Raw genomic sequence first — 19,402 nt, forward strand, 5'->3', positions numbered from 1 at the left:
GAAGGGCTTGGTCATATGGAAGAGGTAAAAGAAAATCCTCAGAGAAGTCGGAAACTCTAGGGCCTGGCTGATAAATTGATAAATTTTCAAAAAACCCCAAGAGTTGGGGTGAAGCTGGGTGGGAGCAACCCGGCAATGACGCAACACAGACATTTCAAACTCTGAAAAAGGGAGAAAAACGCCCAAACGAGTGACCATACTCTCATACATAAAAAAGAAATGAGGGGCCGTCTCGTCGGCCCTCCCGAAGCAAACCCGGTCTTCTGGACCCAGGACTACCAACTCGTACTTCGGCTCATCTTCTTCAGAAGTACAAATTCTATAGTGAGTACGAAGGTGGGTAATAAATTCAGTATCAACTGAGGGCTCCTCCCCTAAGACCGTAACATCAACCCACTGGGAGAGAGCATCTATGGAAGCCATTTTCTTTTTCTTAAAAAGGGTGACAAGAAACCTACAAAAGAAAAGAAAAATCAACACAAGGTCTCTAAGGGAAGGGGTACGGAACTAAAGCCTACAAACCAATCTACCTACAAGATAAAGGCACGCAAATAGAAAGCATGTTACAGAAGGGGAAAAAAGCTAACCTTTAAGTCTGAAATCAAGACTGGAGGAAGTAAAAGCCTTCGAAACGCAAGAATGCAGCACGAACGAATGCAAGGGAAATTTGAAAGATCGCAGAAACGAAACAACGAAAGAGAGGGAAAGTATTTATAAGAACGTTAGGGGCATAATGGTAAAATGGGGGCAGTCATTAATGAAGATGCACCGTTACCAAGGCCATTAAATCCCTACACACACCCCTAACGGACACGACGCTTGATTAGACGTAACTGTCAGAACCGAAAGGTCAAGAAAAAATCACGTCGGTTCTTAAACCATCACGTCGGTCCTCTCGCAAATCGGCTACGACCCCGAGTTGAATACTCGAACCCAAATCCTAAAAAGAAATTGGGCTCGAGTAGGGGCACTGTTCATACCCTGGCCCAGTAATAAAGGTCCAGAATCCAAGCAAAGAAACCCAACCCAAAGGGTTGACCCTCCCCCAGTACCAGCCTTCATCCCCAGAAGTCGGTACTGAACACGACCTGTTCCTGGGAAGTCGGATACGAGGGCCAGCTGGCAGATAACATTCATTTAAATGAGTAACTGCCCCTAGAAACTCTCTAACCACTTCATAGAGCCATATCTTAACTTCCCTAAGATATGGGAACGGTTATCCACCTAAAAAGGTGGCACTACTCCAGCGGTGGTTATTGGTTCACCACTATAAATACCCTGACACCCCTCAGGTATCACTAAGTTCCAATATATGTTCTAACCTGCTCCCACTCTTGCTAACTTAAGCATCGGAGTGTCTTTGCAGGTACCACCCCCCATTCTTTCTCACGCGCAAGTCGGACGGAGGAACACCGAGTTTCAGGTTCACTCGATAGTCACCTCCCTCACACGTTTGGGCCAACCAACGCCATCCGGCCCACTAATCTCCGGTTACCCACCGTAACAATAATATTAAAAGAAATCATTTGTAAAATTTATACTATATCATCTTTGCTGTGCCATTTTGATGGTTATCACCTTTATCAACATCATATAAAAAATAAAAAGTGACTTAAGTGAAGTATATTTAAAAAATTGCTTTTAAAATTAATAAAATAAAATAAAATAATATGTCATAAATTTTATATTTTAAATAATGTATATAATTTATTTAAAAGTTTTAGAAATATAATTTTAATTATTTTTTAAAAATTTTAATTATTTATATTAGTGTATAATAAACTTTAATATATATATATGAATTTATTATTTTATTTATTAGATATATGTAAAAAAATTAATTAAGATATTAAATAATTTATAATTTAACTAAGAGTTTGAATTTAAGTATGGAAAATAAAAAAATCATATGCAGTTATCTTTTAGTAAATTTGATAATCGCTGATAATATTTTTTTAATTTTGTTATCGACAAAAATATTTTTAAATTATTTAAAAATGTGATAAAAAATATAAATTGATGAAGTGAAACGCTTTACATTAACAAAAAAAAAGATGTGACGAACGAAATTTTCTATAACAAGTGAGATTTTAACATTAGTATGTAAGTCATGGCAAATTTTTTAATTAACAGAGCAGTTTTTTTTATTATGATAAGATACTTTTAGCACGTTTTTAAAATTATTTAAAAATATTTTTGTCGGTAATAAAATTTAGAATATTTTTATTAGAACAAAAATAATTCAAGTGTATTTTTAAGAGTTTACCTGTGTGAAATATATTTGAAAAATTAAAATTGCATACCAACCCATTTTGTATTATAAATAGTTTTATTTAAAATATAATAAACTAATAAAAAGTCTAAGGAATCAGTAATTTTGTTAAATTTTGGCCAACATATAATCAGTAAAAAAAAGTAAGCTATGGGATAAAATTTCACATCAATTTTACACCAATAAAATCATTATTAATAACTATTTAATGACTACAAATCACAAAAACTGTTGGCCTAGCATTCCTCACAAACTAAAACAGTTAAATTTATTAATTAACAAAAAATGTTTAAAGATCAATTCCACTTGATGATAGAAAAAGAGAAAAATATATTATATTATATTATTATTATTATAAAACCAAAAATAGTATATATGGTTGAAATGTGTAACTGTAAACGGCAACTGAGGAGAGACGAGGTGATTCCAGAACAATCCGGGGGGCAGCTTTAGTTTTCAAGTGTTTGGAATGGAACTCTCTAGACACACTCCTTCCTCTAATTTCGTATTTCTTCCTCACTATATAACTCATTCTTTCCATCTCCCTCATCAACACCATTCAATACGCATCATCACTGACACACCCTGCGTTCACTCTCATCCACTTAATTAGCCATGGAAGACGATTTCGAGTTCCCAGCTGCCGGCGGCAACAACTTCGACGATGACATGGAGATTCCCAACGAGGAGGAGGAGGTCGACTCTACGCTCAAGGTTGGGGACGAAAAGGAGATCGGAAAAACCGGCCTCAAGAAGAAGCTCGTTAAGGAAGGTGAAGGCTGGGAAACACCTTCAAAAGGAGACGAAGTTGAAGGTAAAATCTATTCCTTTTACGCGATAGTATCATTTTTCTCTTTCTTTGTTCTGCGTGATTCGTATAAAAATGGTGTTGGTTTGTTGCAGTGCATTACACGGGAACGTTGCTCGATGGAACCAAATTTGATTCGAGTCGTGACAGGGGTACACCTTTCAAGTTCAAGCTTGGCCATGGTAACGTGAATTCGAATATGCAGTCGTTAATTAATCTTTAGTGCAGGATCTTATGGAAATCTAGATTTTATATTTTGTGTTCATTACTTGTTTGTTTTATTGACTGTAGTTGTTTTTGTTGATTGTTTATTTGATACAGGTCAAGTGATCAAGGGTTGGGACGAGGGAATCAAAACCATGAAGAAGGGTGAGAATGCCGTCTTCACGATTCCCCCAGAATTGGCCTATGGTGAATCTGGATCTCCTCCTACCATTCCTCCCAATGCAACTCTGCAGTTTGATGTGGAGTTGCTGTCTTGGACGAGCGTCAAGGACATTTGCAAAGATGGAGGAATACTCAAGAAGATTGTCACTGAAGGAGAGAAATGGGAAAATCCTAAGGATCTTGATGAAGTGCTTGGTAACGTTTCATAATAACAATACATTGTCATCCATGTTATTCATTCACCTGTTTGAGCACTTTTTTGTTCATTGTTGGCTTAATTTTTTTGTTCCTTCTTCTGTTCTCTGCAGTTAAATATGTGGCTAAGCTTGAAGATGGCATGGTTGTTTCGAAATCTGATAGGGTGGAGTTCACCGTGGAAGAAGGTCAGTCATCGAGTTTGTGCTGAACTTAAAACTCTTTTAAGTGGTGCTTTTAATTGGTTTCTGATTCGTTTTGCATGTAGTAATAATATGTGGCTTTTTCTTGTTGTGCAGGTTATTTCTGTCCTGCATTGGCCAAGGCTGTAAAGACAATGAAGAAGGGAGAGAAAGTCATCTTGACCGTGAAGCCGGAATGTGAGTTAGATTCATTTGTTAATATAATCATAAGTACACCATGTGCAAGTTCGTTGACATGTATAGTTTTGCAGATGCGTTTGGTGAGAATGGAAGGCCAGCATCAGGTGATGAAGGCGCTGTACCTCCGAATGCTTCGCTCCAAATTGATCTTGAGTTGATATCTTGGAAGGCTGTATCTGACATAACCAAGGATAAGAAGGTTCTAAAGAAGACCTTGAAGGAGGGAGAGGGGTATGAACGTCCCAATGAGGGAGCTGTGGTTCAAGGTAAAGCTATTGGTCAGCATTATGCTTCTCTTTGTTCCATTTACTATTTTATTGGTTGCTGTTGTTGAATTCGTTATTTTTGTTGTTGCAGTGAAACTTATTGGTAAGCTGCAAGATGGGACTGTTTTTGTGAAGAAGGGTCATGATGATGAGCAGCCATTTGAGTTCAAAATTGACGAGGAGCAAGTAATTTATGGACTTGATAAAGCTGTGATGAACATGAAGAAAGGGGAAGTTGCATTGGTGACCATACATCCTGAGTATGCTTTTGGCTCATCTGGGTCAACTCAGGATTTGGCCACCGTTCCTCCCAACTCCAACGTGTACTATGAAGTTGAGCTGGTTTCCTTTGTAAAGGTGAGAGAGAATTGTCTTATGTTCCTAATGTTTTATAGTTCTGACAATATTAAAAACAACACTAATTTAATAAAAATGGAATGCAGGAAAAGGAATCGTGGGATCTGAATACACCAGAGAAGATAGAGGCAGCTGGAAAGAAGAAGGAAGAAGGGAATGCATTGTTCAAGGCCGGCAAATATGAAAGAGCATCAAAGAGATATGAAAAGGTATCGTACTCCCTGCGAAAATCTTAGCGAAATTTGTTGTGATGTGAGGAAATCGAATTAACAATAGCCGCCGTGTTGTATGGGTGACAGGCCATAAAGTACATTGAGTATGATTCCTCCTTCAGCGATGAGGAGAAACAGAAGACAAAGGTGCTAAAGGTCACATGCAATCTCAATAATGCAGCTTGTAAGCTGAAGCTCAAGGACTACAAACAAGCAGAGAAGTTGTGCACTAAGGTTCGTTCATCGAAATTCTAATTCCTCTTATTATTATTTGTCCTTCTTACATAGTTGCACATCTGTAATCTTGTGGAGTTTTGTTTGATAATGTTAGGTATTGGAGTTGGATAGTAGAAATGTGAAGGCACTATACCGGAGGGCACAAGCATATATTCAACTTGTGGATTTGGATCTGGCTGAAATGGACATTAAGAAAGCTCTTGAGATTGAACCAGACAACAGGTAATGGCAATGGTTTCCTTGTGTGAATCTTCAGCTTGGACTTGTATTTTTCTAAGTTTCAGCAGTTCGGTATTTAACCAAACCTTCTCTGGATGGATGAATGTTATCAGGGATGTGAAGATTGAGTACAAAATTTTGAAAGATAAAGTGAGAGAATACAACAAGAAGGATGCACAGTTCTATGGCAGCATATTTGCAAAGATGAACAAAATGGAACAAGCTAGAAGTGCTTCAGCAAAGCAGGAACCTGTGCCAATGGTTGTTGATAGCAAAGCTTAGACTTAGGGCTCTGTCTGTGTTGGCCTCTGCCTACTCTTATCATCCAAGTGTCGTGTCATAAGTAGTTTGTTCATGTGGTTGTATTATTTTCATGTGAAAAAATGCTTATGGTCTTGGTTGTCACTTGTCACTCAAATCATCTATCTATACACTGATAGTTAATAAGGAATGAAGCAATTTAGTTTTGGCTAATATAACAATTTCTGAGTTTACGTTCCTTTGGCCTTCGGTTGGTGGTTTGGTCGTGAAGAGAAATTAGAAATAAAATGAAAATGAATATTTTATTATAGAAGTAAATCTTTCATAGTAATTATGATTAAAAATTTGAAAGTACTTTTTAAATTTTAATTTTTTTATCGTTTCATTTGTAAATTCATTTCGAAACATTTTGTAAAACAATGGTAAAATAATGGTGTTCGAAAGTTTTTTTTTTTTAAATATAAAAAAATATATGTAATTTATCAATGAAGGAATATTATTGTCATCACTCCTCATTCGGTAGTTTTCTTCTAATGAAGAGAAAACTTTCAGATATATAGTTATATACATATACAAGTGTCTCAACGTTGCTGACTACATCAAGTGAGGTGAAATAACGAGATTGACAACTAGAAATATCTTGCATACATAAATTTTTTGAAACACGGACATCACCATTCACCAATCTTGCAACAAAGCCCATCCTCTCAAGTTAGCAGAACACTCCTCTAAAACCGACGAGATTTCATTTGATTATGTCAATGCAATCAATATCCATCAGAGTATGGTCCTTCCAAAACATAGTGTCTGAACAGGAAAAACCAACCAATAAAATGGTCTAAAATTCAATCATAATAGCCTCCACGAAATTTGACGCTAAGCAGGAGCAAAAGGAACAAGATATGGGAAACAAAAAATCAATTTTATTCCTGTAGTTGAATTCATCTATTATTCCAAGAATACATCATTTACAACAAACCTACATTTCCAACATGGAGAGAAAAATCATGTACCGTTCACATTCCAACCTCACCATAATCTGCGACCAAACAGTAGGTACCCTCGTGCTGCAGTCAAACAGTCTGTGACTCGAGCTGCTTTGACAATTGAGCAGTCATGTCCTTGTTTCAAAATCTGCTAGCCAAGTAGTATACATATTTTGGTTAGATATACCGCAGCAAAACCCAGATCTGATCCTCATCATCGCCAGAAGCACTCTGACCTGAACTGGAGTCTTTTTATCACCACCATCAACTATATAGGCAGCAATCATCAGGCTTCCACCATCAGCATAATACGGCCAATTAGATTTCTATGCATGCGCTATTAGTCACAAGTCATAGGCTCATAGCTGACCGTTCTTCACCATCAGCACATTGCTCCTCAAGCACACAAATGCATCAATTTATATGTCATCATGATGTTTTTACTTTCACTCTTGATCCAAATTCAAGTTTCCTTAAGAATGGGATTCCCATCTTGTTCATCAAACACAACAGTTCTTCAGTTTTCCTTTTCATTCCTGCAGCTTCATAAAAATGCACACCTGCACTCATGATGAATGTGTCTCCTTTTATTGACGTGCTTATACTTTCAAATAAACTGATACCTTCCTCCACGCATCCATTTTCCATGTAACCTTTCACCATTGTCCGGTGACATATGAGATCAGGAATCAAACCAAAAGTTGGAAGTTCTTCATAAACCCTCTTGGCTTCATTGATCATCCCTGCTTTCATGAATGCGGATATCAAAATATTAAAATGTGCACAAGATGGTAGAATGCCTTTGCTTTTCATAGTACATATGGTCTCCTCAGCTTCAGAGTATTTCAGACTCTGGGTATATGCTTGAACAAGGGAGAGATATGTGAAAGAGTCAGGTGAACAACCCTGTCTCTGCATGGCCTGGAAAAGCTTCTCTGCTTCATGGCAAGCTCCAGCATTAGCATATACATTGATAATAATGTTGTAGCTAACCTGCATTTAAAGGCAAAGAATTAGAAAACATTCATACCCATTATGACAAGATTACAAAGTATAATTGCTTTCCAATGCTGGAAGTCTTCACACAATAACACATAATATTCACTGCATTTGATTGCAACATTACTATTTAATTCCTGTTTCTTTAACATGGGTAATTTCTTAAGCAAAGTCATCATAAGCAAGCAAAAAGTGAGAGCAGTTCATTGCTAGGGAAATATGGAGCCGATAGTACAGACAGCATAAGCTTTTAAATCAATTCTTATAAGTACCAACAGGAATTGCCAACTATATACTTGAACCTTGAGAACCTAGAAAAAGAAATTAGTTTCAAAATTAGTTTCATCTATACCTTTCCAGGTTTTATCCCTTCTTCCTGCATTTTGGTGAACAACTGTGAAGCTTCATGTACCTTACCTGCACAAAATGAAATAAATAGTTAAGTCCTGAGAGCAAAGAGGTAAAGAATAGCAATCATAATAAAGTAATGAACTAGTCAGCAAACAGCATATAGATTTAAAATATCAAACAGCCACGTGCCATAAATATTAAAGAATGAAAGAATTATCAATAATTCAATATAGTATTGCATCAATAATGATCAGAATTCTATATTAACATAAGTTTATAGCTTAGTACCAGCCTTCCCGTAGTAGCCAATCAAATTCATGTATGTTTTCTCATCCAAAGGCACACCTAAAGAGGGAGCCTTCCTGAACATCTCCACAGCTCTATCCAACTTTTGGGATCTCCCATAGACACTGCATTGGCAGTTTAACATTTAGTCTAAAAATTGAAACTGAAAAATATAGGTATAAGCACTCACTATCAGTGAAAGAACTCCTTATTGAACGGTGACCTTATCATCATGTTAAATGTTTGGATTGATGGAGCAACACCAGAGGAACACATGTGCTCAAAAATACTGGATGCCAAATGCAATTTACCTACAAAACAGAACAACCAATATTGGTAAAGGTTCTGTTTCATGTTATATTTTATATGCAGGCTTGACATCAACCTGATTCGAGCATGGCCTTGATAAAGGTATTGTAAGCCACAGTATCAAGCTCCAAGTTATTTTCAAGACTTGTGCAGATGATATTCTCAGCCTCCTGATGTTTTCCTGGGGGTGAGAGACAGAGAGAGAAAAAAATCATGGCTAAAATTATCAACTAAATGTTAAATATATGCATGCTGAAATAGAAGCAACAAGGAATACAGAATGCTCCAGGCTAAAATTATCAACTTATGATTTTCAGAAACTAACAGAAGTATTAATTTTCCGGACAATTATATTTATATGATATCAATTCACACTTGTATACTAGCATTCGTGATTTTGATACAATAGCAGGTTAGATTATCCTTTACCTTTTTTCAAAAGAGTTATAGCACAGAAGGGATGTCCAAAAACAGAGGAAAGCAGTGGGTATGGAAAACATACATTATGAGATTCAATAACAAAATGCAGTTAAAAACCAAAGAAACATAAGAGACAACAGACAAGACATAATCAATTAATTAACACTAAAGATAAAACATTCACATATTTGGGGAGAAAAGATCCATATACAGATGTATTGTCATCTCTTTCGAATCCAATAAGTTATAGATTTTCAAAAACAAGAACTCATGCATTGTTCTATACTTCTATTGTTCTATTGTATTCACCATAATGGTAGAAATATACAAGACAAGGCATTGCACGTGTAAAATAAAATATAAGGATTGCACACTAGTAGTCCAGTTTACTTTACTCTTCTCATAGTCTCAGTTCCAAGATATACCTCCATTAGTTAAAGCATTTACAATGATGCTAATTCCAACAGCACCAAGATCACATCCTTCCTTGGTTACTTGCTTGTATAGCAAATATGCCTTCTCTTGCTCACCACATTTTGCATATACATCAATCATAGAGTTATAAAGTAGTTTACTAGGTGTATGAGAATGCACATATTCTGCAAAGATGTCTTCAGCTTGTTTCAGCATATGTTGTTTGCCACAATGGCTAATCAAAGAAGCAATGGTGGCTTCTTCCATTTTGCTGTCAATTTCAGTTAACTGTCTGTTGAGAGATTCTACTTTACTCAATTCTCCTGAAAAATGAGATAAAAATGCCCATGTTAAAAATAGAAATTTGCTTAATAAGATATGACTTTTTTCAAGGTAGAGACAATAAGACACGAGTTGTATTCATACCATCTTTGGCCAAGCTGATGGTGAGTTGACTAACAATTTTTGATCCCCCAGGATATTCCTGTAATAGCTTCAGTAACGTTCCTATCTTGCTGAAGTTGCCATTTGACAAATATAAATTGAGCACCAGCCCTAGAGCCGTGACATCATGTTTGTCAATGGGCCCAGAAGCGACAAGTTTATCATCAGATTGCTCATCCCCTTTTTGTTGAAAAAGAATACAATAAATTGTCTGGACGAAACTACTGTATTTAAATAAGTCATTCTTAAACATCTGATTTGTTAACTGCTCTGCTTCTAGCATCATTCCATCCTTACAATAAATCTTCATAACTGTTCTATAAAGATCCTCATCAAAATTTGTCTTATCCTCCATTAATTGGACAATGAACTCCTTTGCCTTTTCCATCAAATTAAGTCCCACATACAAATTGAGCATATCATTACAAGAACCAGCATCAGGCAGTCCAGTCTTGCGGAGAGCCAACAATGTTTCTTCAGCAGATACTACATCTTCTTTCATCACATAACACTGCAGCAGGACAATATAAGCAAATCGAGAAAACCATATGTTGCTAGACTTCATGAGTTCAATCACTTCCAAGGCTTTGTCTACCTTCCCCGAAGTAAGATAGACTTGTGTCATTGCCAAATATGTCTTTTCATTGGTAAGCAAACCTCGATGCTTCATCTCTTCAAATGTTTTATGAGCATCCTCATATAAACCAAGCCTTCCATAAATTCTAATAAGCAAACCATAGATGACTTCATCAGCTGGAATTTTGTTGTTTATCATTTCTGAAAAGAGTGAGAGGGCTTTCGGGTAGTCCTCATATCTGTAATATAACGATAGAAGTGACGAACAAGTGTATTTACTAGGAATTACTCCTTGAAACCTCATATCCTCATACAATCTTTGAACTACATCCCTATTGCCATTTTTAGCACTTAAATTAATAAGCATGTTATAAGTCACCTCCTCAGGAACAAATCCATTATTTTTCATCTCCTCAAAAGTCTTGAAAGCATCTTCATGTAGCCCTTCTTTGACAAGAGAGCTGATGACTACAGTATAGGTAAAATCATTAGGTGTCACCCCTTCTCTTACCATATCCCTCCATACTAACACAACCTCTCTATGGAGTGATTTCTTTTGCAAAGAAGACAGCATAAAGTTGTAGACAGCAACAGAAAGCATGATACCCCTTTCCTTTACAGCTGAATAGAAAGAAAACATAGCCTTATGTCGCCCCCATCTAGCATATGAACATAGCATGGTACCACAAGCAACTTCATCTGGTTCACAACCTGCATCAAGCATCTCCAAGAAGGTCTCTTCAGCTAGCTTAAGCTTTCCAACTTGCCCATACAAGCGCAATACTATAGTGTAGACAATCACACTCGGATGGTAGCTCAGCTGTTGAAGCACCAGACTATCAATTCACAGTATCAACCTCTATACTTTGGAGCAAAAACATCAAGCATAACCACATTTACATCCACTGAGTCTTGTTCAGCTATTTTGAATATAATAATTGACATGAAAATGACCAATAAAGAAGAGAGGAACCTGCAATTTCATCCAAGCAAAGAAGTCTCTGACTTGGCGCCACCCTTTCTGTTCCTTGAGGACGACGCACATCTCCCTGAAGGTAAGCTTGCCAACGAAGGAACCCATGACCATCCTCATGTCGTAGTCAGCATCCACCCTCTGAGAGAGAGCGCGAACCTTCTTGATGGCGGCGACCACGTGCTTCCCGTAGAGGTGTCCGTTGCGGTCATCCTGAAGGTACTGAACCATCTGCTCCGGCGACCGCTTTATCCAGCGGGGCGTCTGGGCCTGTGGGCCCTGGTTCCTGCGGAGGACGCTGAGGTAGCGGGCCTTGGCCTTTATGATGCGGCGGGCGTTGTCGTCGGAGAGAGGGTTCTTAGGGTTTCGGGAACGGGGCTTGGGGCTCGCGGGATCCCCGTCTGGGAGGGACCAGGGGTCTCTGTGCAGTGAGGAGGAGCGGATTCGAGTAATTGGTTTGTTGTTGGTAGTTGTGAGAGAAGGTGGAGGGAGGAGTGGAGTGGAGAAGAGGAAAGGGGATTTCAGAGACTCCATTGACTCACTCTGACTTCACTAAGGACCTACCACAGTTTTCATAGTCATATATATACTAGCAACGCTGAAATGGATAATGAATGCTGTGTGCTCCCATAAACCCTTCGGACATTAACAGAATACAAGGCGTGTATCGTCTGTATCCCGTCAGGCCAAAGCCACCCACAGTTGGTGTACGAAGGCGTTGGGGAGGTTTACTCCATCATCTCCGCCGTCATTTCTCTCTCTCCCGGTGACTGGGTTTAGGGTTCTCCACCCCCCTTCGGTGCCATCTTTTCTTTCTCCTTTCCTCAATTACTTCACTTGATGAATAAATTCTGTTGCACTTTTTCTGTTTTGAAAATTCACGAGTTTTTTTTTTGGTTAATTTTCAGTTTTATGATGTCTTGGATAATTTTTGAGAAGTTTGTTTCATTTACATTATGCTTTCCAAACCAACACCTCTTTAACCCTTGGATAATATGGTTGGATATATTAATGCTGAAAAAAGCTGTGCAGTTAGTCAATGGAAATTTTGAGATTGAGGTATCCATGATTAACTTTGTTTTTAGTTCAATTGTGCCATCTTTTTTGAATTATTGTACAACTAAATGGTTTAAAATATTTGCTACTGGTTTGATATTGTATATGTCAATACTACTATTTCTTATTTTGATTTTGAAGTAGTTTATTCTTAATGATGAATGCTGAGAGGACTTTGCTGAAAAAGGTATTCTCTGATGGAAAATAAGATAACCATCATTATTCCATCAATACTACTATTTCTTATTTCATTTTGCACGAAAAAAGTTGTTAGGGCCAATTAAATGATTTCTTTAAAGGAAAAGTCTAGGGCCAGCAACTTTTGTGTTTTTTGGCCAGCACTTAACCATCAAAATAAAAGTGGGTGATTTTTCACTCTCACACCATTAAAAACACTATTGATGGCCAATTGATGGTTACAAAACACCAAAATTACTGGCCCCCTAGCATTCCTCTTCTTTAAATAACAGATGTGGTTTTTGACCTGGGTGCCATGAACGTTATGATCTTATGGTGTTTTTGGTTCTTTTTTGTTTTAAACAAAAATTCAGCTTTCTTTTTTTAACATAAAAATCAGTTTAGTAGTTGATTAAAATCAGTTTTTTCGATTCATATATTCATGTTATGTGGAGATTAGTTATAGTTGTTAAAATGATTCTTGAATGTTAATTCAAGTTGTTAAAAAGAAGAACCTTTTGAATGCTTTGTTATTGTGGTCATTTAAAAAATCCACTGGTTTAATTCATGATTTCTTCAATGTTTTATGTTTCCTTTTATGTATGGTTTCTGTCCTCTGGAGCTGCTGATTCTTGGGTGGTAGTTTGGCTTGAGATTCACTGTTGATTTTCTCGAGCTATTCTACACGGTATGACCCTTTCTACCTGCTCTCTTTGAAATATAAATTGTGAATTTTTTTTTATATTGATTTCTAACAATTCAAGGGTAAAGACCACAATTTTTTAGTTTGCATTAATTCAAAGGGAAAAAAAACTATCTATTTGGATTTTGACAATGATACTATTTATATATGATGAACGAACATAACTAGTGATCATATGTCCATTTGAGGAATAGAACATTGCATCATAAGATCAGTTGCAGCAAATTTCAGATGGATGGCTCTCAATTTCATAACTCAACACATAATAATAATAATGAGGGCAACATTTAATAATACGAACTTGGGTCCAATATATTTAACTTAGCCATATGACTTAAAATCAGTTAATAATTCACTCCTTCATGTCATAAAGCTATTTACAGATCCAAGGCCAACTGGTGGTGTGCTTATGTGTGTTAGAAAGGCCTTTTGGAAGCAAATTCTGCAGCTTTCCATAAAGTTAATACAAACTTTTTTATACAACAGTGGCAGAAACACAACAAAAGAATAACACAAGTGAAGAGCATATGCAAAGCACTTAAGTCTATAAATCTTTCGAGATGAAGTCTATAAATTCATTGAAATTGGGAGGAAAAATTCAGATATTTACATCCTTGCCATCTCAATGAGATGATGTTATGCTACAAAGAAACACATACTATAGTACCTGTTATACAAAATTGTCCCTCAATTCTTGTTACAAAAAAGGAAAAGTTTCACTCTCAATTAATCTGTCTCCTTTGGCATGACTTATGCTAACTCAGTTTAAGCGAGACGTGAGGTTCAAGAAAGCATCTTCGCTGCACGGAATAGTGAGACCTCCCATTGGATGATCATATCCAAATTCTTCTTCTGCTTGACTTAGTAATTCTTGAAATAACGGCTGACTCAAATAAGAAATGGGAACCACAAACCGCTTCATCTTCTCGCCAACATACATGGTAAGATAGCCTTTTGGGACTTCCACAACTTTGGAAGTTGCTTGGTTTGAGTTAAATGAGGCCTTTCTTCTGATACCAGGCAAAAGAAAACCCATTGTTGTATGTATGTGTTGATGAAATATTAGTCTTAGATATGACTTGTGATTAAGATGAAATATTGAGTTTTTGGTGAATTAGTATGTGAATGACTTGTGCAGTTGTGTTGGTGCTAAATGCTTGCAACCATGAACATATATATAGATAAAAGGATATGTTATAAAAATATACAGATATTAGAATGATTGGTGGAGGAAGGCTATCAGATAGGATCTATTCGGAGATAAAGGCATGTAAGAGGTCACATGGTATTGTCTTGGCGGACTTTCATATGTATCAGCTTGTTAAACTACATAATTCAAGGTCCACCTTGTAGAGGGTAGGCCAACAGATTGCAATGTTTTGCAAATTTCATGGTTGTGTTGTTTATAATCTGGTGTACTTGAAGAGTTGAGGTTCATATTAGTTCTCATCTGGCCTCATATCAACAGATTTCATTATCAGTTGTATTGTCGATTTGAAGAAGCATGTGAGATGTCTAAAGCATGTCTCATGGAGTACCTTTAGAACAACTACAATGTTTGAAGAAGCATGCTTCACCTATGAATTTATGTATATTTATATTATTTCAAGTGGATACCATATATTAGCTACCTAGCAATTACCTCAGAAGGTGGGATATGTACTCTCACTTAACTTCCTATGTCCTAACCTTTGAAAGAGACCTCCAAGACAATACCATGTGATCTCTTATGATCATTTCACTTTGTAGACCCCATTTTACAGCTTCATCAGAATTATTTCTTCAGGATGGCAACTATATATACACTTGTTCTTGTGTTCTCAACCAAAACAAATCAGTTGCATCTCCCAAGTATCAGAACTCAAATATTTCTCTCATACAAATCCTTCAAGAACAATGGCTTTCCGCATTCCAGGTATTAGAAAGGCATCACTTTCTGCATCTAAAGGGACTAATATTCCAAAAGGCTATCTTGCAGTCTATGTTGGAGATAAGATGAGTCGGTTTGTGATTCCTGTATGTTACTTGAACCAGCCTTCGTTTCAAGAATTATTAAGCCAAGCAGAAGAAGAATTCGGATATGAACATCCAACCGGTGGTCTTACAATTCCATGCAGTGAGGATGAATTCCTAAACCTCACTTCTCAATTGGTTGGCCAGTAGATTGTTCTAATAGACACTGACATAGCTTAGCTGAGACAAATTTTGTAGTACAGAAGGCTCTTTCTTTTATTATAAACATTGTCCATTTTGGTCTATTCCTTGTATCATGCATTTGAAAGTGTAAAAATGTTGAATGAGAAAGTTACAGCAGGACATTATCAAAATTTGTTTGCTTTTGTCTGATATGAATGATCTCTAATATATACAACAACATCATAATAAAATTAAACATGTTCAGATTACTCAGAACTTTTAAAGAACAATAAAAGAGAATTGCAAATTTGTAATCCACGTAGATTCAATGACAATTTAACTAACTTTATATGAAATTGGAATCCATTAAAACATGGCCCTACAAATGAGCAAATCTATTTCTTTCATAAAAATAAAAATTAAAAGTACAATTATGCAATGGTTTCAAATATACTAGTTGCAGTTATATATATCAGAAAGATGTACATCATTGTAAAAAATTAGAGAAGACAAGCTTCAGAGGGATGCCAATTTCAAGTGAAACAGTCAAAGTTGGTGAGCTTCTGATCTGGGAGAGAGTACACTGTGAATATGTGGTAATAGTATAAACTATGAAGACTATAGAGACATAAGATCCAACAACCTTTAGCATAGAAGAAACTAATACAAAGGAAATATCAGAAGAGATTGGTTGAATAACTTATAGATCCTCTCAATTAGCTTTAAGTAATCAAGAGTTATGGATTTGTTTCAACAAATTAGCTAGCTCACTGGAATAGCAAAACTGAAGACGTAGAGAAGGAACTATATCGATTTCAACAATGACAGTTCTTTCTCTAGTACCTAATAACTACTACCTAGAGAAATAATTTAGTCTTATATCTTCTACATGGCTAAAATCAATGACTAAAATTTGACTGCATTTACTATATCTAGAGAAGTAAAGCTGTTCATCATAAGCAGGAGATTCATTTGCTAGCAGTAAAGCATTTACTATTTAGATGCATTCATGTTCACATGGATGCATTCAAAAGTGAAGATCATATGCAAAGAAATCGAGTATACAAGTCCTTAGGGATTAGGTGTTTAAAATCATTGAACTTGGGAAAAATATTCTGATATTACATCTTTGACATCTCAATGAGATGGTAGTTAATATCCTCCAATAAAAAGGAAGTAAAAAAGAAAAATTCAAAGTGCCTTGTCACGGCCTTGGACACACTCCAACGCTACCGTGCCGGCACTCGGACTTACTCAACCTCTTGAGCTAAGACCAAGTCAGCCTAACCCTCAATACTTAGCAAGAAAGTTAAGAACACAAGAGAACACAAGAGAAAGGAAGCTTTGGTGGAAAGAACACTTTATTACTCAAGTGTTGGTTACAAATGATTTTACACCCAAACTCTAACTCTCATCCCTATTTATAGCCATCCACCTCCTCAATGGATGGTTAGGATTAAATCTAATCAACGGTCCAGATTAATCATCCAGAACCTTCTTTACAAATATCTATCCTACCACAACTCTCTAAATGTTTCTAGATTATTCCATATCACTCTTTATACTTCTATATACATCTACACTCTTCTAGAATACTCTATGACCTTCCAGAGTCTTCTAGAACCTTCTAGGGTATTCCGGGACCTTCTAGGACATTCTAGAACGTTCCGGAACCATCTAGAGTATTCTCAAACACTCCAGAAAACTATTCAAACACTGTTAAATCTAACCTTCTAAAATTTTCCGTGACATTCTCCCCCACCTAATGCGCAGACGTCCTCGTCGCGTTCTGTTCATGATAGCGCTCTAGGTGTTCTTGAAATTGCTACAGATCTTCGCGAGTTTCCCAGCTAGCTTCAGTTATCGGGAGCCCTTTCCACTTGATCAAGTATTGGATACTTGGTGGTACTCCTCTTCGTCGCACGACGCGATTAGCTAGGATCTCTTCGATTTCTTTGTCAAAAGATCTAATCACCACAGGCGGAGCACGACTCGAGTTACCTCTACTCGGTTCGTCTTGGTCCTCATGATATGGTTTAAGCATACTCACATGGAAGACCGGGTGGATCTTCATAGAGGGAGGGAGTTGTACTTTATAAGCAACCTCCCCAACACGTCCAATGATCTCAAATGGTCCTTCGTATTTGCGGATTAAACCCTTATGAACCTTGCGAAAGGCTTTGAATTGTTGTGGAAGAAGTTTGATCATTACCTTGTCTCCCACTTGATAGCTTGCATGCCTCCTCTTTTTATCTGCCCATTTCTTCATCCTCTTGGCAGCTTTGTCGAGGTAAGAACGAGTGACATCTGCTTGTTCTTCCCATGACTTAATCATATGATAAGCTCCAGGGCTCTTCCCTGAGTAAGAGGAAGAAAGAGAGTGAGGCGTAAGCGGCTGTTGTCCAGTCACAATCTCGAACGGACTCTTCCCTGTAGACTCACTCCTTTGCAAATTGTATGAGAACTGAGCAATGTCGAGGAGTTTTGTCCAATCCTTCTGATTAGCGCTCACAAAATGCCTTAAGTAACACTCGAGTAAGGCATTCACTCTCTCAGTCTGCCCATCGGTTTGAGGATGGAAGCTTGTTGAGAAATGAAGCTCCGACCCAAGGAGTTTGAACAACTCTGTCCATAGTCGTCCTGTGAAGCGTGGATCTCGATCACTAATGATGCTCTTAGGCAATCCCCAGTACTTCACCACATTCTTGAAGAATAGTCGTGCTGCTTCCTCTGCAGTGCAGTCAGTAGGGGCAGGTATAAAGGTAGCATACTTCGAAAATCGATCCACTACCACGAGAATAGATCCAAACCCCTCGGACTTCGGTAAGGCAGAGATGAAATCTAGAGAGACACTTTCCCACGGTCGCTCTGATGGAGGCAGAGGTTCCAACAACCCACTTGGTGTCTTGTTTTCAATCTTATCTTGTTGGCACACAAGACAGGTCTTCACATAGCTCTCCACTTCATCTCTCATTTGAGGCCAATAATAAGGAGATTCAATGAGTGCTAAGGTCCTTCGCTGACCTTGGTGACCAGCCCACTTGGTGTCGTGGCATTCCCTCACTAATTTTCTTCTTAGATTTTTCCATTTAGGGACGTATAGTCTTCTCCCTTTAGTGTAGAGAAGGTCATTTTCTAACCAAAATCTTTTGGTCTTACCTTCTCTAGCCAACTCCACCAACTTCTTGGCTAGTGGGTCGTGATGCAACCCTTCCTTGATGGTATGCACAATATCTCCTTCAACCATAGAAATGGCCGACATCCTGTATGGTTTTGAGATAGGCGGTTTCGCTCCTAACTCCAATTCAATGTTGTCATCCCTCTTTCTTCTAGGTGGTAACTGCTTTGACAACTCGAGAGGTATCACATCCTTATTTTCTTCAAGGACTTCCTTGATTTTAGGGGGAACATCTTCTCCTTTGGCTGTTGACACACTCCAACGCTACCGTGCCGGCACTCGGACTTACTCAACCTCTTGAGCTAAGACCAAGTCAGCCTAACCCTCAATACTTAGCAAGAAAGTTAAGAACACAAGAGAACACAAGAGAAAGGAAGCTTTGGTGGAAAGAACACTTTATTACTCAAGTGTTGGTTACAAATGATTTTACACCCAAACTCTAACTCTCATCCCTATTTATAGCCATCCACCTCCTCAATGGATGGTTAGGATTAAATCTAATCAACGGTCCAGATTAATCATCCAGAACCTTCTTTACAAATATCTATCCTACCACAACTCTCTAAATGTTTCTAGATTATTCCATATCACTCTTTATACTTCTATATACATCTACACTCTTCTAGAATACTCTATGACCTTCCAGAGTCTTCTAGAACCTTCTAGGGTATTCCGGGACCTTCTAAGACATTCTAGAACGTTCCGGAACCATCTAGAGTATTCTCAAACACTCCAGAAAACTATTCAAACACTGTTAAATCTAACCTTCTAAAATTTTCCGTGACAGCCTGCTGTACA

The 19,402-nt window shown here is 37.4% G+C and overlaps 2 protein-coding genes and 1 long non-coding RNA gene across 6 annotated transcripts; 2 read left to right on the forward strand and 1 right to left on the reverse strand.

The window, feature by feature from the left end:
* Window positions 1-2,658: 2,658 nt before the first annotated feature.
* On the forward strand, window positions 2,659-5,818 carry LOC112736271 (peptidyl-prolyl cis-trans isomerase FKBP62). The gene is made up of 11 exons (XM_025785650.3): window positions 2,659-3,086; window positions 3,176-3,262; window positions 3,402-3,662; window positions 3,776-3,850; window positions 3,962-4,042; window positions 4,117-4,311; window positions 4,403-4,668; window positions 4,755-4,877; window positions 4,968-5,114; window positions 5,212-5,339; window positions 5,450-5,818. Exons 1-11 carry the CDS (start codon window positions 2,888-2,890, stop codon window positions 5,616-5,618), a joined length of 1,731 nt encoding a protein of 576 aa, XP_025641435.1. The 5' UTR covers window positions 2,659-2,887; the 3' UTR covers window positions 5,619-5,818.
* A 682-nt stretch (window positions 5,819-6,500) lies between these two features.
* On the reverse strand, window positions 6,501-12,341 carry LOC112736270 (pentatricopeptide repeat-containing protein At5g27270). 3 transcript variants are annotated; one of them, XM_025785647.3, is made up of 8 exons: window positions 11,355-12,341; window positions 9,788-11,201; window positions 9,373-9,684; window positions 8,604-8,708; window positions 8,442-8,529; window positions 8,222-8,343; window positions 7,935-7,999; window positions 6,501-7,576 (listed from the first exon to the last, which is right to left on the reverse strand). In XM_025785647.3, the coding sequence occupies exons 1-8, from the start codon at window positions 11,886-11,888 to the stop codon at window positions 7,013-7,015; spliced, it is 3,204 nt and encodes a 1,067-aa protein (XP_025641432.1). In that variant the 5' UTR covers window positions 11,889-12,341; the 3' UTR covers window positions 6,501-7,012. The 3 variants fall into 3 exon arrangements, with proteins under 3 accessions (XP_025641432.1, XP_025641433.1, XP_025641434.1); XM_025785648.2 differs by having other exon boundaries at window positions 9,788-11,217; window positions 11,355-12,329; XM_025785649.2 differs by having other exon boundaries at window positions 9,788-11,240; window positions 11,355-12,212.
* Window positions 11,967-15,617, forward strand: LOC140177800 (uncharacterized). Of its 2 annotated transcripts, none has more exons than XR_011869272.1 (2): window positions 11,967-13,275; window positions 13,664-15,617. It is a non-coding gene; the product is annotated as an uncharacterized lncRNA (long non-coding RNA). The 2 variants fall into 2 exon arrangements; XR_011869271.1 differs by having other exon boundaries at window positions 12,332-13,275; window positions 13,674-15,617.
* Window positions 15,618-19,402: the final 3,785 nt, after the last annotated feature.

The sequence above is a fragment of the Arachis hypogaea genome, chromosome 13 (assembly GCF_003086295.3).
Source record: "Arachis hypogaea cultivar Tifrunner chromosome 13, arahy.Tifrunner.gnm2.J5K5, whole genome shotgun sequence".
NCBI classification, from domain to species: Eukaryota; Viridiplantae; Streptophyta; class Magnoliopsida; order Fabales; family Fabaceae; genus Arachis; species Arachis hypogaea.